This window comes from Antennarius striatus, chromosome 2 (assembly GCF_040054535.1).
Source record: "Antennarius striatus isolate MH-2024 chromosome 2, ASM4005453v1, whole genome shotgun sequence".
Classification (NCBI taxonomy): Eukaryota; Metazoa; Chordata; class Actinopteri; order Lophiiformes; family Antennariidae; genus Antennarius; species Antennarius striatus.
Genome location: NC_090777.1, coordinates 24,103,057 through 24,127,306, shown reverse-complemented (window position 1 = coordinate 24,127,306; position 24,250 = coordinate 24,103,057). Strand labels below are relative to the sequence as shown.

At 40.2% G+C, this 24,250-nt stretch overlaps 3 protein-coding genes and 1 long non-coding RNA gene across 6 annotated transcripts; 1 reads left to right on the top strand and 3 right to left on the bottom strand.

Moving 5' to 3' along the window:
• Positions 1 to 1,010: 1,010 nt before the first annotated feature.
• Positions 1,011 to 7,933, bottom strand: wdr13 (WD repeat domain 13). 2 transcript variants are annotated; one of them, XM_068331508.1, is made up of 10 exons: positions 7,875 to 7,933; positions 6,746 to 6,833; positions 6,382 to 6,613; positions 5,848 to 5,957; positions 5,612 to 5,742; positions 4,757 to 5,064; positions 3,005 to 3,185; positions 2,758 to 2,899; positions 2,548 to 2,666; positions 1,011 to 1,920 (listed from the first exon to the last, which is right to left on the bottom strand). In XM_068331508.1, exons 2-10 carry the CDS (start codon positions 6,784 to 6,786, stop codon positions 1,736 to 1,738), a joined length of 1,449 nt encoding a protein of 482 aa, XP_068187609.1. In that variant the 5' UTR covers positions 6,787 to 6,833; positions 7,875 to 7,933; the 3' UTR covers positions 1,011 to 1,735. The 2 variants fall into 2 exon arrangements, with proteins under 2 accessions (XP_068187609.1, XP_068187617.1); XM_068331516.1 differs by lacking the exon at positions 7,875 to 7,933 and adding an exon at positions 7,477 to 7,529.
• A 779-nt stretch (positions 7,934 to 8,712) lies between these two features.
• Positions 8,713 to 9,807, top strand: LOC137609797 (uncharacterized). The gene is made up of 4 exons (XR_011038379.1): positions 8,713 to 8,801; positions 8,929 to 8,960; positions 9,060 to 9,129; positions 9,326 to 9,807. It is a non-coding gene; the product is annotated as an uncharacterized lncRNA (long non-coding RNA).
• A 1,361-nt stretch (positions 9,808 to 11,168) lies between these two features.
• LOC137609791 (protein-serine O-palmitoleoyltransferase porcupine-like) lies at positions 11,169 to 16,743 on the bottom strand. Its single transcript, XM_068337089.1, has 15 exons — positions 16,652 to 16,743; positions 15,800 to 15,942; positions 15,510 to 15,702; positions 15,386 to 15,429; positions 15,090 to 15,271; positions 14,886 to 15,016; positions 14,774 to 14,794; positions 14,377 to 14,391; positions 14,155 to 14,280; positions 13,981 to 14,081; positions 13,795 to 13,871; positions 13,597 to 13,660; positions 13,306 to 13,391; positions 11,998 to 12,108; positions 11,169 to 11,863 (listed from the first exon to the last, which is right to left on the bottom strand). Exons 2-15 carry the CDS (start codon positions 15,933 to 15,935, stop codon positions 11,762 to 11,764), a joined length of 1,389 nt encoding a protein of 462 aa, XP_068193190.1. The 5' UTR covers positions 15,936 to 15,942; positions 16,652 to 16,743; the 3' UTR covers positions 11,169 to 11,761.
• Positions 16,744 to 17,729: 986 nt separating this feature from the next.
• Positions 17,730 to 23,291, bottom strand: LOC137609117 (zinc finger BED domain-containing protein 5-like). Of its 2 annotated transcripts, none has more exons than XM_068335884.1 (4): positions 21,538 to 23,291; positions 20,351 to 20,444; positions 19,619 to 19,730; positions 17,730 to 19,511 (listed from the first exon to the last, which is right to left on the bottom strand). In XM_068335884.1, the coding sequence occupies exons 1-4, from the start codon at positions 23,228 to 23,230 to the stop codon at positions 18,516 to 18,518; spliced, it is 2,895 nt and encodes a 964-aa protein (XP_068191985.1). In that variant the 5' UTR covers positions 23,231 to 23,291; the 3' UTR covers positions 17,730 to 18,515. The 2 variants fall into 2 exon arrangements, with proteins under 2 accessions (XP_068191985.1, XP_068191993.1); XM_068335892.1 differs by having other exon boundaries at positions 22,099 to 23,291.
• Positions 23,292 to 24,250: the final 959 nt, after the last annotated feature.

Genomic DNA, 24,250 nt, shown 5'->3' with positions numbered 1-24,250 from the left:
CACTCCCACGCAGCACACATTTATAGGCCTACAATACCCTCACCAACCTTGAGAGGAAAACAATCAAGCCTGAGGTTGCTGTATTTGAGCGTAAATCACCCGTGATGCATTTGAAATGTTTCCTATAATTTCCCTAACTTACAGCCTGTTTCCACATATTTTTGTAGTTTGTCTTCCTCTGTGTGGAGAAGCCAGAGGGTAATGCCCCATAGTGCAATGACTAGCAGTCTGACAATGAAATAAACAATGTGTAATTTGACTATAAATCTAACATGTAGGAGCTTGCATTGTGTATTGATCTACCACATTGATGTAAAGGTATAATAATAATAATAATAATAATAATAATAACAATAATGATAATAATATAAATAATTCCAAAATGTTTAATTTTAACTGAAACTCTATAACATGAGAACATTTTTGAATTATCTCGTTGGTGGTTTAAAGAGACCTAAATATATCAGAAATTATTTATTGACACTGCAGAGGCTGTTTGAGGCTAAATGCTCAGCTTATTAATTTAAACACTTTGATATTTTGCGTATTTAGCATCTTAAATGTTACCATTCTAATATTTTCCACTTGGCACTATATAAAGAAAGAACAAATGATCCAAACGTTATTTGTTTTTGGAGGAATTACGTCAGACTTGTGGACCGGCCTTTTTTTTTTTTTTTCAAATATTAAAAAACATTTCTTTAAAAAAATGCTAGCATGGTTAAAAACATGACGGCATCATCCTCACTGTTGAACAGAGGAGTGACGACTCTTTTCGCTACAATGCACTGAATTATGAGACTGTAAGGATATTAAAATTTGTCATGTTTGAAAGTCATTCCAAAACAAATCCTTGTTTCAGACAGATCACTCAACAACTAAATCTGTAGCATGTTTTCACATTTGATCCCCAACATAGAGGAAATCCTGTATGAATGAAGCTCTCCTGTTAATGCACTTTTTTAATTATACCTATTCCAAATACATTTTGTAGTTAAGAAAGACACCGCTGACAGTTACAGTGGTTTATTTTGCGTGTGCATTAAATAAATTATAGGAATGTGCAACCAGCATGAATGGAATACATACACGCACACAAACACATACAAGGAGAAAAGTAGAAACACGCTTAAAAACACACTTGTGATGATCAGTTTGATATGCTTATCAACTGATTCCCAGCTCCGTGTCATGCATGGGGTCTCAAATGCAAACAGGCAGCAGCGGAACTGACAGCAAATAAGGCGGTCTTACTACACTTGATTACACTGCTTGAATAACAGTTACATAAATAGTGAAGTACATCTATGCCAGAGGGGCTTTTTCTGTGATTCTAAGTGTTGGATCTGGTTTCTCTGGAAGATTATGTTATATCCTTTTCAAATAAATTCAGTCATATCCGCACAAGTCAGAGGTAAGCCATGACACATGCATGGGAAAAGTGTTCTTTCTTTTGTTGAAAAGCAATTACTCAGCTACAGCTGAAAGAGCACACACACACACACACACACACACACACGCACACACACCATCCCCCCATTCCTTTAATTTCCATGATATCCCCACCTCCTTCATAAATATGGTGTTCTATCTGATTGCACTTGAGAATCATTAAATCAAACATTTAATGCAGTTTGTTACATTCCAGTGAAATTCTACGCACATGTTATTAACAGGTAATGGAGCGGCAGGACTTTTATATGCGGCGGACGGAGCCATTTTGTCGGAGGAGCAGTCACTTTTGCTCCCGCCTCCAGATGATGACCATACCCGTGGAATCGGCAGATGCCAGTAAACTCTCGTCACAGTTGAAGCTGACATCCAGCACCGGCCCCCCGTGGCCCTGCAGCTTGTTGACTATGGCCTTGGTGTTGCGCTCGACGTCAAAGAAGTACACACACGTGTCCTCACTGCCAGTCACTGTGTCAAAAGGAGAAAATAAAACGATCAAGGAAATAGTGAAAGAAGATAGGTAAATAATGGATGTCTCAATGAAACAATTTTCAGCGGATTATAAAAGTATCTGCTGCTTCAAAACCCTCTCAAATGTATTAAAATTACTGGCATGCATTAGAAATTTTTTGAATTTCTACGAGCGAACTCTTCCGTTCATGCCAGTTCAGAAAACATCAGTAGCTTTTCTAACAATGACGTGACATCACATCCTCCACTTGATGACTGTCACGCTATTTTTATACAAGTGAGATGCCTCTGTTAATTAGAGACAAAAACCTGTTAATTTAAACATTAACACGCCTTAAAACGCATATAACGCAACGGTTGTTAGGAAATGATTGAGCTTAAGAGAGTCAAGTAAGGTGAAGTGCTGGGGTTGAGTGGTGTCACATATTACTGAAAATAAGACTAAATATCTAGCTGCGCTTTGGTAAAAAGGATTAAATTCACTTAAAGATACATACAAGCCAACAAAATACACAGTTGATTTCTGAAATGTTCTGTCTTTTCCCCATATTACCAGCATCAAATAATGAACGCTGGTCTAATTTACCATTTGAATATTATAAAGGGAACACTGAGGCTACTTACCCACACAGGCCCCCTGCCTGAAAGACATGAGGGGGCAGAAGATGCTGTGAACCAGCTGGGATCCGTGTTGGATTGGGAAGCTTCTCTTCAGCTGCAGCGTGCCGTCGTTGTCCACCACCCTACCGAAGCAAAGGTGTCACAACTGGTTCCGTTCAAGGCAAATTCATACACAAGCAAAGATTAAAGCAACTATTAATGCCAGAGACCGACCTGTACAGCAGCAGCTTATTGACGCAGGCGTTGATGAGCAGGGAGGGGTCCCTGGCTTCTCGGCTAATCCAGGACCGAGCAGATATGCTACAGATGGAGCTGCCTTCACTCACCACCAGTCGCTTAGCTTTGGTCAGCTTCCCTGTGAATGAATGTGGAGGTAGGGGCGGAGGGTAGGCAGCGAAGCTATATAAATTAATTTTTCTTTTAACAGATTAGAATTCCAAGCATGACACAAAAGGTTTACCTGTAGCCATGTCAAAAAGGAAGGAGAAGATGCTCCCCCTGTCATCCCCCGCCCAGAGGATCCTGCCTGGAGCATCAAAGGACAGAGACAGCACGCGGCCTGTCAGCTTACTGGAGCCCCCCTTCACCTTCTTCCCTGTGGAGATGTTCACCACCTGCAGGTGGTGCTTGCTGTTTCCCACCTGCAATACAGAACTGGGAGTGAGGAATTTCCATATTCTCACAGAGCAGCGCTGAGAATTTGGCGCAGGAAGAAAACTGCCTGTAGTTTTTCCAATGAGTGAAACAGGTTGATCTCTGGAAAGCATGAAACCCTTCTCCGGTGTCTAATCCTAGAAATTCTGTAATCCAACAGAAAATAAAAAATCTCATGTCAGCAGATGAGAGCAAACCAGAATGTTGAACAGTTGTACGTCTACATTGTTGTGGCTCATTTAGAAACAACCATTCTTCTTCTTCACGTTCAATTTAATGTGCAGAACTGTTTTCATTTGACTGAGTCGAGACACAATTATCCACAGTTTTTACCACTGTTTTGGTGGCAAATGATAAGATTTAGTGGTAAAATTTTAATCAGTCTAAATATGCATGAAGTATGAGATGAAAAGCTGTCACGTGGAATCCTAAAATCTGACTTCTTTATAGGTTTTTTATACTCTTGTTTTGAGTAAAATAAGATGCATTGTGATGAATTAAACTTACAGCATGCATTGACAGTAAAAGGAAGGAAGTAATAGTACGTACTATAAGTACTAGGAATTAAAAGCTACATAACTCACTGTCAGATATTTTTGTGGGTACAGCAGGATATAGCAAAACATAACCTTTTTCCATGAGTCTGAATGCCACGTGTCAGAAAACTGTACCGTGCCTTCAGGTGTTAACACAGTAAAGGTCTTGCAGTTACTCAGACGGCTGTGTGGTAACATTTATATGACAGGCAGGTATTCTGGTATTTTTCAGGTCTTTTCAGGTCAAGAGCCTTGCCCCACGAGGCGTTTCACGCCGCATTGACACTTAGCTCTGGTTTAATTGAAGTATATCAAAGTAAAAATCTCACACTTAAAATGAGGAGAAAAGAAATGAGGAGGAAATAAAATGGTTGTCTCTTTCCTGTCATGTCCTGAAAAAGACCCACTCAGACCCCTCTTCCTCATTTTGAGACACTGTGTGTAATTTCTACTTTGAAATGCTCTAATTGGTAAAGCATTTTAGATAAATCCTCGACTTGATTCTTCTGTGCCTGAAGTATACTGAGAGGCTTTTGTTCGTCTGAAGATTTCAAACTAAACTTGAAAGTTTCAACATTTCTGCCAACACAATGGTGCAACATTTACTTAATGCGTCAGACTCATCACAACAGTAATGTCTGCAACTTGCGGTCTGCAATCTGAGTGGATTTTAAGGTATTGCTGCTTTTTTTTTTTTTAATCTATTTTAGAATGTTAGAACTATACCTTCCTATGACTTCATTATTCATGTATCAAACTGACACATTTAGTCCACAAACAATATGATGGACATTTGGGTATGGAAAAAAACATTACCGGTGAAACAATAGTGCAACACAAAAATGCTGCATCTTCACCTTAGAAATCTAAACCTTCGAAATTGAAGAGAATAACCCATGAATAAACTAAAAACACTGAGTGGGATCTGCAGACTTTATCTATTATTTTATTGGTATTTTCAACCGAGTTAAATCTGATGCACAAGTACACCAAGATGGTAACATCCATGAAGATGTACTCACCACAGTAAGATTGTTGTTCATGGGCTGGAAAGTGCAGCAGAGTAACTCGCTGGATTCTGGGTCTCTGACTTCTCTGATGCACCGCCCGTCCTCCGTGTTCCAAATACGCAGAGTCCCGTCTAGTGATGTTGACACAATGATGTCATTGCTCAGAGACCAAGCAAAGTCTGTGACAGGACCTCCGTGACCCTTTAGGGTCACCTTCACACTGGGAGGAGATGGGGACAAAGTCATGATCGACAGGGTCCCATCCAGTGAGCAACAAGCCAGGAGGTGCTTGTCATCATTGGCAAACTGCAGCCGTGGAACTGGAAGAACATGGAGGGAGATGGAATGAGGTAAATGCTGAAGCTTGGAAAATACAGTCAAACCTTGGTTTCGAATGCTTCTGTTCTCGATCAAATCGGTTCTCGACCAGAAAATCCGAGAATTTTACGTCTCTGAACTCGACCAAAAAGAAGCCGAGCGTACCTGAACACGACTCACTTGGGAGCCGAGCGAACTCGAATGGCCAGGATGCTTCCTCCGTAGTGCATTTGTGTTCAAAGTTCGATAGGATATCTTTTATTAAAATCAAACACAGTGTCTATTTCTACCCCTTTTTATATATGGTAAAAAGTATACAGTGCAGTTTATGGTGTGAAATAGTAAAAAAAACAAAACAAAACTTGTTGTTTTTAGTTGTTTTTTAGACTTGGAACTGATTAAAATTATTTACATTAATTATAATGGGAAAAATAGTTTCGGATTTCGAACAATTTGCTTTTCGAACAGCCTTCTGGAATGGATTATGTTCGAAAACCGAGGGTTGACTGTACAATGTTCTGTTATAATATTTACAAATGGTTCACTTACCAGCAGAGTCTACATGTTGGTCAAATATGTGGTGCATACCAGCGAAAGCATAATTTTCACTCAGAGTTGTGTCTCCTGCCATCGCTCGACTGGCCTCTGCCACGGATGTCGGCACCAAACTGCCCGGAGGCCTGTAGGCACAAATAAACTCTACGGTCAGTGAATCCAACACGGTGCAACAGACTGGATCAAAGAGAACTAAATATCTCAAGGTGGGAGGTGTTTGTGCGCCGTACCTCTCATCGTAGACGGCTCTGTTCATCTGGGCTTGGAGTTGGTAGGAGCCTCTGCTGACGGACCGGCGGTGACCACGAGCACCTTGGGAGCGGGGGTCCTCCTCAAAGTCCTGCTCAAGACGACAGGAGAGGGAGGGGGAGCCAGTGTGGGAGACAGAACCTCGCAAGAGTGAAATCAAGTAAACTAAAAGAATGTATAACTACATACAATCTTGAAATAATACTAAACATTTACAGACTTACTGAAATTTCTAAAGATTGTAAGCTAATGCTATTGCCCATATACAGTAAATGGAAAATGCCAGCTATTTCAACCAAGCTGCTCAGCTTAATATGCATGGGCAACCATCGTGTTATTTGGCTATGAGGTTGATGAAAACTAAACTAGCTCCATGCAGATGGCTTCAACATGTTGTACATCCTACGTTTTAATTCCAACTTTCAGATATCTTTATTTCTATTTCCAAAACATAACATCCATTCTATTCGTTGTTTTTCAATTTTCTGTGCCCGTTCTGTTTTTTTGGGTCTGACCTCCATGCGGTCCAGTGTGGTTCGGGAGCTGCGCACACTGCTGGCCCTGAAGCTGCTCTGCTCAGACAGGGGCCCGTAGCGCAGGGCCAGCAGCTGACTGCGCAGCCTCAGGTACTGCCTGCGCAGTCCTGGTTCAAAGCCACACTTGGCGTTCTCTCTGAGCAGCTGGCTGCGTCTGCGGATGTACTGAGTTCTGAACTGTGGGAACGTAGGCGTGCGGTAAGCATTGTACCTAAGGAGGGAAAGAAATGACATGGCACACGCAGTAATTCACAAGTGATCCATAAGCAATAAATGTCTGAATGGCTTCCTCATCATCTTAGTCTATTATTGTCCGCTGCTTTGCTGCATGATTGAGTCTTACCTTGCGTCCACTGCCAAAACCTGCTGCCAAACTGCTGCCATTCCACAAACAATCTTGGTAGAGAGGAATCCACTGCCAGGGCAGATTCCTGTCAAAAAACACACCACCCAGTTATTCAACCACTATCTATCAGCTGTTTGTAATCAGACAAGAGAAAAACATTTTAACATCCCGTTGGAGCAGAACATTTTCCCCCCTGCAATCACAAATGCTTCCTATAATAACTAAGTGTCTGGAGCATAAGAACATGGACATAAGAACGTAGATTTACTTTAGTAAAGTACAAACACTTATTTTACATAAGGTCCACATGTTGTTCACTACTGCTGCCTAGAAGCACAAGAAAAATCTGCTCCATTACACAGAAGGAGAGATAGATTACATTAAACTTCATGAAATCATAGAAGAAAACATCACACCATCTGTGGGGAAGCAGAAGCTTGAACATCAATGGACATTCCAAAAGGAAAATGATCCTGGAACCTTCCAAAGTAACACAAACCCGACTAGACCTGGAACCGGTTGTTGTTCATTGTTTATTACACATCAGGTCATGGTGATCTCCAACGCACTAGAACAGCTTGTCATGAAGAGGATGAATAATTATGGGACTTATATTTTGTGTTTTAATTAATAAACCGCAGCTACAACAAATTAGAAACTCTTGCGATTTGATGTAGCTGCAAATTTACTCGTAAGCAGCTGATTAATAGTAGATACTGTCAACTCACCTAACCAAAATAAAATGTCAAATCAATTCCTGATTCATCTGGAGTCAAATGACATGGAAAGAAAAGCAATGGCGTGTTATTTTTAGTCGGTTTAACACCCGGAAATCGGCTGAGTAAACAAATACAGTGAACAGAAGGTAAATAAAGGTCTGGTCATGTTTGTCTACTGATGACAAGCAGCACCATAACGTCGCAAAGCTAGCCGACGTTAGCTAGCAGTTAGCAAGTTAGCCCTAAACATCATATGCGATGTCCAGGCAGAAAAAACAATGTTTTCCATTCAAACGTCAACATGGACACACAGTCTGTTAGTTGGTAGTTTTATACGGTGTACCGCGGGTTGTGGGTCGGTAAAACGGCACAGAAATACAGTTAAATAACAGTCGTAAAGGGCTCACCTTCCTTAGCTTTTCTCCATCGCTTCGTTTTTTTTAGGTCGAGTCACGTGACGCGTTCTAACCAATCCCCTGTCTGATCTCTGAGCCGCTCGAATCTCTTTGAAGAATCTCAGCGTCCACACGACTACATGTGAAGCGATTTGGAAGAACAACGAAACAGACACAAGTGAACTTACGTTGTTATAGTTTCATCCGATGGAAATGTATTATATTCAGCTGTTAATATCATGAATTTATTCTGTTCACCGTGATCTTCTCGCCCTCCTGAACGCAATAAACAAGTACTAACAGTGGAACTACTAATATTTGCATGTTTGCTGTGGTTTATAGGGATGACAGGGGTTTTTAGAGGGTAAAATAAATAAATAATCATTAATATTTTACAGTCCAGTCAATGAAGGTGACCCAGAATGGCTTAAAAGAGCCTTATCTAATAAACCCTATTATAATCTACAGTATTCCTGACACTGGAGGCAAATCAGTCACTCTAATCTGTCATGATGTGGTTTCCTCAGGATGAAATCCTACAGTTCCATGTTATGACTGATGACACATAAAAGAAAATTATTTTGACCTTGTAGACTATTTAAAAAAAACACATAGAAGCAATATCATATGCAATGATGAAAATGCCGTTATGTCATGTACAATAGGTGAACACAGTTCCAGTGGCTTCACAATGGCATTATTACAAGGTCAGCTCTGAGGTTTCGCCTGGCTCAGCAAAGGCCTGCAGAGCTGTGGGGCATGCTGCTCAGCTGACAGGGCTCTTTGCTTGTTCATGGTGCTCTTTCTCGAAGGGGCCCCGGCAGCAGAGCCATTCACAAGCATGGGCCATAAATGACCGAGTTGAACGCCACATTTAACACTGCATACTCAGAAACCGGCACAGATTCTGGACCACAGCCAAAATGCCAGGAACAAAAGGTAAGCAACATGAAAGGGAAGGTTTACAAAATATTTTAGAAATTCAGCTGGATGCCAGAATTGTTGCTGTCAAAATTTGATGTTTATTTTGGATGATTTTTAGAATTATTCTGTCCACTAATTTCAGGTAATAAGTCGGACAAGAAGTCAGCTACCAAGGTGGGAAAATCATTGCTATACTATCCCAAAACGTTATTTTCTTCCTCAATCTGTAAATTGTTTCACTTTATTTACAGTATATTTGCTTGAATTTCACAGCAACCTCAGAGTCCTAAAGAACAGCCGAAGAAAGGTGATCAGAAAGGAGACGATAACAAGAAGCAAGGAGGTAAATATTTTAATGAACCTATGTTGTGTTGGCACATTTGATCCGGTGAATGAAATATGGACACTGACGACATTCCAAGAAGATGGGATTTCAGACACAAATCACCTCCCTGTGCCTGGCACACAGTGTGGAAATGAGATGCTGTGATTGCTGTGTCCCCAGTGAAGGTATCTGTCTTTGTTTCATCCCCTCGCAGGACAGCCGAAGGGAGAGAAGCAATAACTTCCAGGCATTTGTGAAGATGGCTTTGGAGACACTGCTGGGGTCTTGCCGTCGCAAACACGGGAACTCCCGGGGCAAACAGGGCTGAGTGCACCTTCCTCCTCCCCTCCCGAGCCTGTAGGCTGGACTAATGTGCAACCTGCTCCAATACAGTCTCTGCCTATCTTTGACAGAGGCAGAAATTGAACCTGATCTCCATCCATCACCATCTGTTGCTCTTCCCTCCCTTTACATCCTTTACTGTATGCTCTGGCTTACTGGAAGCAAAAAAATAAGACTCCAGATTAAACCGAACAATTGTTCTGTGATTAAAAAAAAAAGTTTCACTCCTTCCAATCCTTCCCTTAATCACCCTCATCCCATTATATAGACTGTTTAACAGTCCGAACATTGTTCTTGTAAATAATATTTCAAATAAACAATAATTTCTTACGGCAGTCAATGTGTACACCCTCTCTTTTTGAACATGATATTTTAGATCTGTTACATTACATAAAACAAAGACAACAATTTGGGTTTCATGTAAAATTTTTATAAAAATATCACAGGTGTTATCAGTGCCTTCACATTTACAGGGAGAAAGGTTGGCTGAAAATAAATATCAGAATAATATTTAAAATACTGCGCTTGTCGGATTGAGTGGTTCCGGGACCACAGATACAGATCTTATTCTCAGGTGGCAGCAAACATTCAGGCTCTAATCTAAAACACTACATCCTAGTCAAGAAGCAAATTCTATAATGTTATACATTATATAAGAAACTGATGGACAAAATGTGAAAAAGATGCAATTCACGTGCTCATTTAATTCTTTCATCCTGTCACTAAAAACAAACGCATCATCAAAAGCATGACTGTAATAAAAAATTTTCAATGAAGGATAAATATTCAATATATATAGTGAGTAATCTTGTCTAATAGAAAAAATGGAAGAAAGGTTTAAATATTTTCTTTTCTGAGTAAAACATTTGAAATACCCTGACTACAAACATATTTTTTTGGAAGGCTTTCAAAATTCTCACAAATACCATTAAGTAAAATGATTAAAAAAAAGAATAACACAAAAATACTAACACCTTCAGGAGATGTAACAACATAAATTAATTCATATGACTCACTGAATGCCTTTCTAAAATTCATAAAAGGGTAAATTATTACTTTTGACATAACATCTGGCTGTGCTCTTTTAAGTGACAACTACATTTGCTAGTCTCACACATGCTTCAGAGACATGGTGTGATAGGGTTTTTTTTGTGTGTCTTATTTGCAACAAATTGTCTGGAAAGACCAAAAACATCAATGAATTATTTTGTCTCTTTGGAAAAAGTGCAGATTCGGCTTCATCTTCAGAGTCATGGGTGTCGTCACGAGGCTACTCACATTTCAGGCCTAGACGTGTTTGATTTGGATACCCAGCTGATTTGAGATTAGATCATTGCGATGGACAGATTATCTGAAATTAGCCTGGAGCTCTAACATGAATGAAGCTGTCTTCCACACGGGAAGCAAGTCCACACTGATATGCTTTTGCCTGAGTCATGAGTCGTATTTACAACACTATTCATGGTATTTAAACGGAAAGTTTTCTCCAGAGTTGTTCATGAGAACATTGGGAATAATTGTTGTCATCATCTCTTCTATCTTGATGTTTCGTTTTAGCCAACAACAAATTCTGATCGGCTTCCTCTCATTCTCGTTCAAATCTTATTTGAAAAGCGTATGAATGAATCTGATCTGTATCAAATTAAAGTAAAAATTCTGAACTCAGTGGCGTCATCCTGCAAACACACCACCACGTGGTTTACTTTGGCTTTGAGCCACAGGAAAGGCTGCTGAAGTCATCAAGTAATGAGAGGTGAGCTACTTCTTTATATTAGTTTTGTTGTTTCGATGGGATTTGTTGAAAATAAGAAACCACACAGCATGATCAGCCTTGTGCCTAAACACTTGAAAATTAAAATCAGGACTGTAAAACACTCGAGTCAAGGCGGAACCCCATCAGGGGGAACATCTGCCACAGTCGATGTTGAAACCTAGATAATGGGCTCTATCGTTTGTCCACAGAAAGGAGCAGCTGATATCCACCATGCTGATTGGTATTGATTGCGACTCGCAGTGAGACATCAGTAACTGCTGTCATGATGTGAAGACCTGCAATCCGCTGCTCAGATAAAAAGGATTTGATACGAAGGACAGGAAGGGGGGAGAGGCTATCGGTTCACGGATATCAAAAACTGGTCCTTGGCAGGTTAGAATGATGGACTACCCACGCAACATGCGGTGCAACGGGATCACAGCATGTTGGTTTATTGTTGTAGATTCTGTTCTCATCAGTCTGATGCAGAATAAAGTCAAGAACCAGCGTAGCACATGTCACTACTGCTGCCTTTACCTTCTCTGTCTCTTATTATTAGAGAATGAGGCGGTACAAAACCCAGCAGCCGAATGTGACCCAGTGGCTCGTCCAGCTCAGCTCTGACCACTTCTGAATGGTATGGTGAGCTATATCATCCTGTAAAGGAGGAGGGGGTAATGGTGGGGTAATGATTAGGGTCTGAACATAGAACCTTTTTTTGTGCAATTGGGCTGTATAAATGAAGCTGACATGGCTAAATATAGCTCCCTATGCTCTTCCATGCACCTCACCTCATTGTCTTCCAAGTATTCCACACTGGAGTTGAACACAGAGCCCAGATATGTCAGGTGGAGTATTGCCAAAGCACTGAATGCTATATTAATCATATACACCCATAGTGCCTGCAGAAGGAATGACAAAACATCATAAGGGAACAAGAAATCAATATTTCTGACCCTTTTTTCTCTACACATTTTGAAAGAAGCAGAATGTTTGAATCAAAGTAGGATAAAATAATATCTTTTACCAAACAGTAACTCTGATTTAGCGCGATGAAGAAATACTTTTTGAAACCACGTTTTTATGAGTTCTAACATGTCAGGGCCAACAATGTGATGCGAGTGTTCAGCTATATCTTGTAGCGTGTGCAGGCAGAATCATTATTATTCCCCCTGTGTGCTGCTCTGGATGTGTGTAACTAATATAACATGAGGATTTTAGCCGGGCGCCGTGCCAGTAAAACGTGCTACATCAACCGACAGCACCAGCTGGACAATGGGGGCTGCTGAACCCAGAATTAATACAGCTTTATTGATTAGACTAATATTGTATTTTTTTTGGTAAATGATGGTATATTTGGTTTAGTATTTTGAAGTGAAGAGTATAATTAGAGACTGGATATTTTTCTAAATGCTAACTACCCCAGAGGAGCGACTATACAAGCATCTCCCTGCTCTGAAAGGAAGCAGTAGTGATGCTGGTGTAATAGTTATCTGCGCAGATAAAATAGCTGAAAGCAAATCAGGATCACTACAAAGAATGCACAAGACTTTTAATTGTGAGAATTAAGGACCGGATGTATATGTGTTAAACAAGAGTCATCTAAAGGGGACAAAGAATATCTAATATCTAAAAATAGATGTTCTTCATTTTCCCATTAAAATCTTTGAAAAAAAAGTTACATTTGTAAAACATTCAACTAAACATGATGAAAGTTTTCAGAAGCCAGAATGAATATTTTGCCACACATGCTCCGGACAACATGACAACCCTTCAGATTGATCTTAAAAATCATGCTTGTGTGGAGACAACAACAGAAAAACCACAAATAAGTAAAAATCTGGATGAAATCCAAAACACCAAAAGACACAGGTAGTTATTGAGGTTAATATATTTGAAAAGTCTGATGAATTCATTTTAAAAAACTAGGTACAGATATACTGACAGCTTAATACTCCCATCAAACACACACACACACACATACACACACAGTTATGTACAGAATACATACTCAGGGTCAAGCAGGAATTACAGATCTTTTCATCTAACTCAAGGCTGAAAAGCATTCACACAGAACAGAAGAGAAAAGTGCCCGTTACCTTTTTGTTTCTGTGAGTGCAGTTGGCCTGACATTTCCTTGACAGTACACAGGCATTAAAAATGACTGCAAGCCTCTTCCGCAACACTGAAACACAAAACAAGACCAAAGCGTTGAAAAGAAAGCCAAGAAAGAGTTCATTTGCAACCATGAGGGGCAAATTACGAGCACTGCGGTGAACAGAAAAAGTGTTACATGGTGGGTGCAATTAGCCATTTCTGCCAAGCTAAGCACCTTTTCTAAATGAAAAGGTTCTAATGTGAAAAAGGGAAAACATTAGGCGTAGTCTCACCGTGCTCAATGTAAGTGATGAACCCGAGAGATATTAGCACTGCTCCGAGATGAAAACTCAAACCCTACCAGACACAAGAGTGAGTAAACTTTTTAAAACTTACATGTTATTTGATCTTCCCGACTCTAATCAACAGCAAAATACAAATCACCACTAGACATGATGGCTTATGTGCTCATGCTTCCATGTAGTACTCACATGCAGGAGGGCGCTGGCTGTATAAGTTACCATGATAGCATAAAACGTCCCAAATTGGAGAGCGCTCTTAAAAACATCTGTGGAGGAGAGTCAGCTTTGTTTGAGTGTTTCAATAAGCCGTCATCATGTCGATAATGAGAATGAAAGTGTTAACAGCTGCTGCCAAAGCCATCGCTCTTGACTCACAGGTGTGCAGAAAGCCAGACATGGGCAGATTCCATGATGTTACCACTTCTATCATGGACCGAGGGAATTCTATGTTCAGCGGTTTGGATACGATCAAGTCCCTGCACAGTGAGATGTAAAAATGAGAAAGCAGCGACAGACACTTTATTCCACCACTGCACACGCCGTTCTGACCATTTGAGGTTTTCTTTCTCCTCTGTGAAGCCGGCCCCAGCCAGAGTGGTGGTAGTCTCGCTCAAGTAGCCAACAAAATAATTGCTGAAGTGGAAAGACATTGTGTTCTCGTACGCCAGCAGCCACCTAATACGACATTAAAAATACCAAAGACAGGCTTTACAATCTTAGCTCACAATTAAACCTGATGAATAAATCATCACGTGACACTGAGAGACGTACTTTGCTGGTGTGCCTCTGGAGAGAAAAAAAAAACAAAGAGAGAAGAAGAGGCAGTTAATTTTAGTAATACATTAAAGTCATATTAATGTTTAATCGACTTGCCATGTGATGAACTGATGCGGGAAGAGTTGTGGTGAATGAGAGGATGGGTGTCCCGGGTCGGGCACACATGTGGCTGCATGGATGGTGGGGAGGGTGGAGATGCGGACACATGCATGCAGGTAAAAGTGTTGCACAAATAGTGAACAGAAAATACATTAAAGAATAGATAGATAGATAGATAGATACTTTATTAATCCCGGAGGAAATTGCATATATCCATATATAATACAAATATATATAATTATATATAATTATATATAATACAAAATATATGGAATTGTTGACAATGAATTACCTGATTTTCCTCCTCTTTTTGCTGCAATAATTATAAAATAATATGTCAGAAATCCAGATTGGAGGATTAATAAAAGTTTTATTTTATTTTCATGCATTTCTCTCTTCCTTACCTTCGTAACAGCTTGTCTCCGTAAACCGGTATGAAATACGGGAAAAGGTAGGGTGCCACACAGTTGGAAATAACAAGGCACACTTGGCTCTTCACCCAGCTAATGCACACTTTTAATAGCCATGAAAGGCTCTGAAGAGAAGAAAAAGACTTTTGTATATTTCTCATTCCTGACTCCTTAAAAAAGATATGGTATCACACTTACCAGCCTATGTCCCTGTAAAGAATCTCTGTAGCTGTTGAAGCTGATCCAAGGACCAAAGATAACTGTGCCCACAAAGTAAATATAGCCCATGAACTCAATGGGTGATGGTACACCAGTCACAACACCTCTGTCCAAATCGAAGGCCAGGGAGATGGCTTTCATGGCGACCACCATCTGTGAACCTGAACAACAGCAGCAGTGCTTTAACAGATCCTGTATGATTCCATTATGAGTATTGAATATAACAGTAAGCCTAGGATATTCACAGAAATGTGTGAAAAACACCACCAGCCTACCTCTCATCTTGTGCCAGTTGGTGGTGTCCATCATGTGCAGCTCTCTGATAAAGTTGGGCAGGAATGTGTTAAGCTTTGACGTTCACCTATACGTGAAACTGCGATGAATTGTCGGGTATCTTACCCCAACAGCAGGTAGATAAGCACAGTGATGGAGAGGAAGGTCCCTCGCATGGTAGAGTGGCGGCACAAGAAGAGGAAGAGGTAGCAGAGGAGGCTGAGAAGGACCACCCAGATCATATGGAGCTCAAAGAACAAGTAGAGCGTGTAGAAACCTCCTGCGATGGTGCTCAGGTGCTTCACGAAAGATGGAAGGCCTGATATCACCACATTAAAGGATAGCAGAGTTGACTATTACGACACCGGTTATGCAAAGGGTGAATCACTTTGAGCTTGACATAACTGGACTCTTACCCAGCATCCAGAGAAGACGACACAACAGGCAGATAACCAGCAGCTGCCAGACCTGCTCCAGGCCCTGCTGGGCTGTAGGCAGCAGGCAGCCATGGGCAAGTTCCTGGAAGAACTTCTGACGGCTGAACACTCCCATCTCTAACCTTAAAAAAGCAAAGTTTTCACAACAAGCAAGTCATGTGTACAGTATTTTCCGCACTATAAGGCACACCTAAAAACCTATAATTTTTTCATAAACCTGCAGTGTGCCTTATAATCCAGTGTGCCTTATAGTGCAGAAAATACAGTATATAAAAACATGGACAGCACACACCAACTTCAAACTTCAGATCCCAGCATGCAATGCACCTGACGGTATATATCCACGCAACTGCATGCAAATTTTTTCCACACATATAAAGAATATAATTTCGTGACAGATACATTTGATTGGATTTGTGGGAATGATGACGTGACAGGATAAGATCTAAGGAGAAGATTTGACAAACTAAATCAGTCCTCGCCTTTAATATTGATCTATTGGAGATTTAGGCATTAATATGAGCAATAGTAGAAATGTTATTCTGCAAGGCATGCCCCCTCCGCAATGCAGTCCAGCGGAGGGGCGAGTTGACTCACATCTGCCTGGTATCACAGCTGGTATCACTACGGTCGGTTCGGTCAGTGCCAGTTGCCAAAAAGCAAATATATATTCTATTAATGTGAAGAAGCTTCAGCAATAAACTTGCTTCACCTGCTCGGTGGAATTTACAGTTTTTATAACCCACATACTTGAAGCTGTTTCCCAGCCACCCCCCACGCAGGAAAACAGCTAACTGGGCTCCCCGGCCGCGTCACTTTGATTTAGCTTACCTTTCGGAGCAGCAGTCGGAGCTCCCGTGTCACAACACGGCTGTTTTCCGTTCCCTCTCGTTCCCTCTCGTTGTTTCTATTTTTTAATTTATTTTGATTGTTGTTGTTTTTTTAGCACATTCGATTCAGATGCTGCTTATCTGCATCCCATTGTCACAGCATCAGCAAGCACTTGTCATCCGAGCATCCAGGCGGAAACATAATCAGCCAATCTGCGGTTTACAGCCAGAGACGTCGGCCAATCAGTGCCTTCATGGGCCTGACGCGCCAGCCGACGTGACCAATCATAATTGCGCAATACTTCCGGTGCCTGGTGTCCAATAGGACGTGTACAGCGTGCGGATGAAATCAGACGGTGATCAACTGTCATCTCATACAATGAATGGATGCTTCACTGGGTTCTTCTCTTGGTCAGATAATTTAGCCAGAAATTCAAATTAAAGAACAGAAATTAATATTTTTTATTAACTGTATTATTATTTTATTATTCATTTTTGCAAATTTCCCCACTGTGGGACAAATAAAGGTTATCTTATCTCCATAACACGATATATTTATATTAAAGATGGTTTCAAACACGTGATTGAGACAATGCAAGTATTAGGGTTCCCTTTTTTTAACTTTATACGTTTTAAAAGGCTTCATGAGTTGTTTTTTTAATGAGCCAGCAGATCTAAAGTTTTTAACGTTTGTCATCTATTAGATGTGAACTTTACAATGTGAACTTGAAATGAAATATTAAATGCAATCGACTTCACTGATCCCTGTAGGTAAATTATTTGTCCTCTCTTGCGTTAGTCCTTGTTGTTAATCACACCATGTAAAACCAATTACAAAATTTTAAACATCATTAATGAAGTGGATTTTATTAATGTTATAAATTGCCAAATCTGTATGTTGTATGTGTTGCTAATGAGGTTTAGTCCTCTTATCACAACTTTGCAATGCAAAAGTAAAGATTTAAATAGAAATCTGTTTATAATAAATCATGAACATATAATTCTGGTATTCTCTGTCACAATGCAATAAAAATGTGGTTTGCTAAAACATGGTATCGTAAATAAGAAGTGCGAGAAAACATTTTTAGTTGGCTTTTAATGACTGATTTATACAATAAAAAATACAACAGGTTTCACTTTTTTTCTCTTCATTAAAAAATGTTTTTAGGTCAGTGTAAGCCACCAAATGCAAACCATGCAACAACAAAAAAACACATTTTATCACACACAAGCCATCAAAGTTTAACTCCAATTAAATACTGGTGCAGTACTAATATTCACATACACACAGGAAAATGTTTTCTGTGCAAACATCTTTTTTTACAAAACAAGAGGCAAGGTTGATAACTGTGCGAGTCAATGAGGTAGATTGGGGAAAATAAATCACTTCACATCCAAAGCAAGATACAGTATTTAATGTTAGTTTCTTTTAAGGAAATGTGGATTTGCCTACACACCTTATTTATAATCCAATGACTGTATTATTCGTAAGAAAGTGATATTCCCCATGGTTAAGAGGTGACAGCATCTTAATTTAATGCCAGGTAACATAGCAGCAGCAGCATTATGTGTTCAGTCACCTACATTCAGTTACACATCGAGTTAAATCACACTGGAACTAACAGAGGCATTGAAGAGCAGTGTAAAGTAACATGTCCATGATTTATAGAGATCACAGGCACACGTATGATGAAATGACATACCGGCATTCGAACAAGTCTGAACCTGTTTTTCTGTGTAGTGTGGAAAAAAATTTAACTTATAGTGTGTAGGACCCTAGCTGAGCAGAGGGACAGCTAATAAAAATGTACACAAGACTCATTCACTGTTTTTAAAATCAAAACAAATTTCCTTTACCTTTTAGATCAGAGCACAATCTCCACATCATATGCAATTCTATAATTTTCTTCCTTTTTGAACTCAACGCTTGGGTCCTTTTTCACAATGACTTCATTTTTATCAACTATTGATTTGTTAAAAATGTATTCGTAGTTTCTATGAACCTCAAGAAAAGCTGACGTGAGGTAACCTGGCGAAAACATCTTCAATGAGCGTGGAAGATCAGGATGACCGAAGCCTGCAGGGAAGTTGTTCCTTGAGTACTTAGGTACCATTGGAGGTGGAGGTAAGAATTCATTTATCCTCTTTGGTATAGGGATTTCTGATATGATCTTTGTGTGTGAAGGTGGAGGCAAGGGATTATGTGTCTTGGGAAAAGGTTTTGGGGGTGAAGGTAAAGCAGGCTGAACAATAACTGTCTGCAAAGGTTCGTTAGTCTCATTCTCATCATCTGAGTCAGTAGAATTGCTTGAATCAGACTCCAGCGAAGACTGTGTGTCCGGACACTCCTGCTCTGATTCAGGCTGCGGCTGGAATAAAATGTGATTATGAAGCTGGCAGAAGAGAACGCCACACTTGCCACACTTCCTGCCATCTTTGACATGTAGCAGTTTATGGCGCTTGAGGTTTTGAATCGTTGCAAAAGAACGATCACATATGTTGCATGGAAAGGATGGTTCCTCAGGGTGTTTGTGCTGAGAAAAATCTGCCTGATTTGTGAAGAGAGTTCCACAACGTTCACACATTATTACTTTTTCTCCTGCTTCTTCTTTTTCATGCAGCTGTAAATGTTTAACAAGCTGTGATGCCAGGATGAAGACCTGGTTGCACTGGTCACACTTGTACCCGCACTCTGGTACAAATACAGATCGTAGACACAACAAGGGAATTTTGCATTGATTCAGCAGGTTTGACGGTTCTTTGGATGACGGTGATGGTTTGCTTAAGCTAATTGACGTTTCTGAGTCGACTGTGTTGGCTTCAGGTTCAGGCTGAAATCCTTCAGTTAATGTCTCTTCATCCTAGGAATCACACATAAAAATGATTTTGAATTGAAAATTCCATAAATATGTAGAGTTGCCTCTCAAAAGCAAAACTTGACTGCATTCTCGGATATTGTGAGTACTACCTTTGATACTGATGGTGAAAGTGATGTCTGTGATTCCACCAAGGAGCACTCTTTAAGTGGTGTCATTTCTTCTTGCACATTGGCTTTAAGTTTTTTTCTATAACCAAAAAGACTTTGAGAAGCACAGATTGGTTAGAATACACAATACATGTGTATTAAATATCGATTTGTAAGAGTGGATGAGGATAAACAACTAGATGCCAGAGGGATTGCTGCAGCAAAGGATATGACAGTTGAATAAAAAGTTCAAGAAGTTAGCTGAATAAATTGTCTATAAATATTCCAGGAGTGTCTTTCTTGAATTATCTGCATGACCAAATGGTTCTATAAAATGTCAAAAAATAGCAAATGCAACTTTACAGGAAAAAACATGTCAAATACACTCAATTTTATGGGCAGGTAGGTGATCTCACCTCCATGAAACGGAAACTTGAAAATGTTTGTCCTATTTTTCTATTAAAAAAATCTGATGATTGAAAGTTCACAGGTGATTTACTATTTCAACAAACCTTTAGTCTATTGATTAGTTTACAAAGAGGCAAGATTTTGGTAATAACCGGAGTGAATAAATAATAAGTTAATTGTAATTTTGCATGAATATGAAAATCTGATAGACCTTCTCCTGTTTGGTTAGATTAGTTTGCATGTACCATGATGATTATTTACACCACCTCCTAGCAGGTTACACAACAACTGAGTCACTTAACAACCATACTAATAAAACTTATTTACCTTTTCCGTCTCTTCTTGCGACTTGGGGCCGGTTCGGAGCGTGGAAAGACCGAGGGCACATAGTCTGGGTTGTCGGGGTCCATGGACGCCTCCCCTAAAACACACACAATCCAAACAGACAATTGTAAGGCAGTTGTGAGGCCAAATACACACATCTGAACTAAAATTAAATCAGTTGTCATGACACGAAGCAGAGGAAACGCATGGATGCCTTGCCTGATATGAAATGAGCACCACAAACAACAGCATTTCCATCGATAATAGCGGTCTTGCGGTGATGTCTGATCGTTTCTAACCACAAACGTCTTCGTTTGACCTGAGAATGTCGACGTCCCCGCGGTATTCTGTGAAATCTGAGTGCACTGGTTGGGGAAGACACATTTCTACAACCAGAAATGCAACAAGGGCTTTTCTTTGACATAGTTTAGCTTCACTGCACCGACAAGGAACTTTAAGCAACAAAAACAATTCCACTTCCGCTACCCAAAACGCGCGCGCGCCCATGAAATCTGACCCGTGTATCGTACTATGGTGAAGCCACTGGCAACCGCACTCTCCATCTGATTGGCTAGTAAGGTTACTCTTGGTTGCTACATAAGCCAATCAGAAGAAGAAGAGGGAGTGCATTGACTTATCCAGAGTAATACTTAGACGTGATTAGACTTGTGCCTGTGTGGCTCTTTCCATTTGGCGCAGCGCACTGAGGACCCCTACTGGTCGGCGTTAAGCATAGGTCCTTCGACCACAATTTACCGCACCTTCTCAGAGAGCAATCACCCACACCAAATTCATTTTCACCGAGGGCCACAACAGCATAATGGCTGTCCTCAAAGGGCCCAGATGTAAGATGCAAATGATAACTAAATGTAACTCAATGTAATGTAAAATAAATGTAACTAATCCTTAATGTTACATAACTGACTTAAGCACTATCCAAGCGAATAAAGAAAAATAACATCAACCACAATTTAAGAAATTAACTATGTTTTTGTCAGTTAAAATAGGCTTAATTACTGCATTGTGGGAAATGTTTTTTTTTAACAAATTATTTTTAGACACTGAAAAACAGTGTCTAAAGATGAGAGACGAAACATCTTCAAGAACTTTTTTAAAGTCAAGTGGATTGACTTAAAGAGCTTTGGAGTACTTGGACTTAATGACCTTCATGTGGGATAAGGTTGACTTACATAAATAAGTGGAACTGAATAATGCAGTCAAGGAGGTTGCACATTTCCTCATGTTGGGGTACTTTTCCTCTGTGAGCAACTTCCAGAACTGTCCATGAGCTCTGGACTTCAGCTGAGCATCGTCTTGTAGTGTCAAAATGTCATCTTTCACTCCAGAAGAGTTCAGGTGAAACAGTGCTTCAATTTTTGATACGAGTGAATCAACCTCAACATCTTCCTGAAAAGGATTGCACATGAATGCAGCCACTGGCTCGAGCAAAGAAAAGTCTTGAAAGCATTTGTCAAATTCTGACAAATAATTGTCAATTTGCTGTATGTAGCGTGAAATGTCAACTTCCACACAGGTCTTCTCACGCATCTCCAGCTCTGACCTAAGGTTCTGGAAGTTTTCCAGATCATGTTCTTGCAGATTTGAGGACAGATGCTGTATCTTTCCCTTGAAAACATTAACTGACCTGATCATATCAATCACTTTTTTGTTCTTTCCTTGCAACTCTAGGTTAAAGTCATTCAACATGTTTGTTAGATCAGTTAGAAATGCCAGGTCTAACAGCCACTGACCATCAGATAGCTGCTTGTATTCCGCATGTCCAGTTTCACGGAAAAACTCCTTAATCTCCGGACAGAGATCTCGAAATCTTTGCAGGAATATCCCTCGACTAAAGCATCTCACGTCAGGTTGAAGCAACAGCCCAGAGAGGTCTAAGTCAGCCTTCTCCAGATGTTCCCGGAACAGCTGTTTTTGAAGAGATCTGGCGCCAACAGAACCAGTGATCTTCACTGCCACATCCATGATCTCTTTCATGTTGAGCATTTTAAGGCATAACGCTTGATGATGGAACATGCTGTAATTCAGGAAGTTAGGGAAAGCATCGTCCTGCCTACACTTGGTAATAAATCCATTCAAGCGTCCAGACATTACAGGCGCTTCATCCGTGGTGATGGAAACCAGTTTGTGCACTGGGAGCTGGGTTTTCTCCATAAAGTTTTTGAACAACTTAAATATGTCCTCTCCTCGTGTCTGTTCTTTCACGGTCAGTACTGTCAGTAGCTCCTCTTTCGCAGTGATATCAGTGAACACCAGACGAATGTAAACGTACACCTGGCCCATGTCTCTCCCGTCTGCAGGCTCGTCCACCTGCAGGGAGAAACACTCACAATCTGAGATGTCCTCCCACAGTTGTTGGTTCAAATCCTCGGCTTCACGGCGCCCTGGAAATGCACTTGTTGATTGCTGGAGAGCTTTAATCGAAGATAATATGTCGTCCTTGTTTTCGAAGTCTCGGAACAATGAATCGGCTGCACCAACGAACGCCTCTTTGACCGTCTCTCTGAACCTGAACGACCCATTGTTCTTAAATATGAAGCGACTCATCCGGACCGATGCTTCGGTGGCGGCTTTCGCTTTTGAAATTGGCTGTAAGAAAAAGGACTCCTCTTCGGACATCTGGCATTTTAGTTCCTGCACTTTTCTCTTTCTCAGCTCGCTTTCCAGTGGAAACTCGGTGTCGCAGTCCCGATGAACGGTTCGATAATGCCGCTCCACGTTTCCCCTCGTCGGTGTTGAGATGGTAGACCGGCAAATGAGGCAAACACACTTCGAAAATGTCATCGTGAAAAAAAAGGCCTCCTCCCATTCTTTACGAAAGTAATAGTTTCTTTCACACTTGTTTGGTCCAGCTTTTCTACGCATTTTAATATTCTATCACTAGTTTAAGCGGAAAAACCGTGGACTAAACATCGGAAGTAACTCGCTCCTAGCTAACCAGCTTGATGGAACGCTCTTGGTGACGTAGGCACACGTAAGCGACAGAACTTCGGTAGATGTCATCTGATTGGCTATATTGCACGTCAATCAAATAACTGGCTGACTGATAGGCTGACGTTATTTTTTTTCATATCATAGCGTCTGCCCCTCACTACGTTTATTTACTACCTTTTATTACCTTTATCTTTTTCTGACAATTATGAAAAATTGGGTTATAATTAACACTAATTAATTAAAATTACAACGCTTGCTAAGGTGTGGTTCAATGATATGGTTTTAATCGTATATTGATGGATACGATGTTGAATATCGATAGCTTTTGGTGCACAAAAACTCTTGTAGTCTTTTTCAGTACAACACCAACAGATGTCGCTGTTGTTTAATTACTAGAACATGCAGTTTTAGTCCGCTTTCAGGATTTTAAAATATCAATAAAGTACTTAATAATAAAATCAACTCCTGACACTACTTCACAGAAGAACTGAAAACAAACTCTGGTCATTTAAATCGAATAGGATAAATAAAAATAATGTGATGAAGGGTTATGTTTTGAAGGGTAGGGTAGGGCGTTTAGGATTTATGTGTGGTTGATTGGTATGGTTAGGTTGAGGTGGGGAAGATGGGTTATAAATTAGTACAGGATTAGAGTCATGGTCAACAGTAGCCCAGATGAGTGTAATGAATGACAATGAAAAATAAATAAATAAATTCCCCCTCAATACATGCTCAACTCTTCTGCAAAGTTGCATGAAAACCCATCAAACCATTTTTGTATTAATCAGCTGTTAACGAACATACAGACAGACAAATATTCCCTCCTTCTAGCAGGTAATAATCCGTTTATCACCTCTCATGCATCTTCACATTCAAACGTACATAAAACATGAAGCATTTTAACAGTACATATTAGTGACGAGAATGGTTAAGACGGAATATTGCACGGGA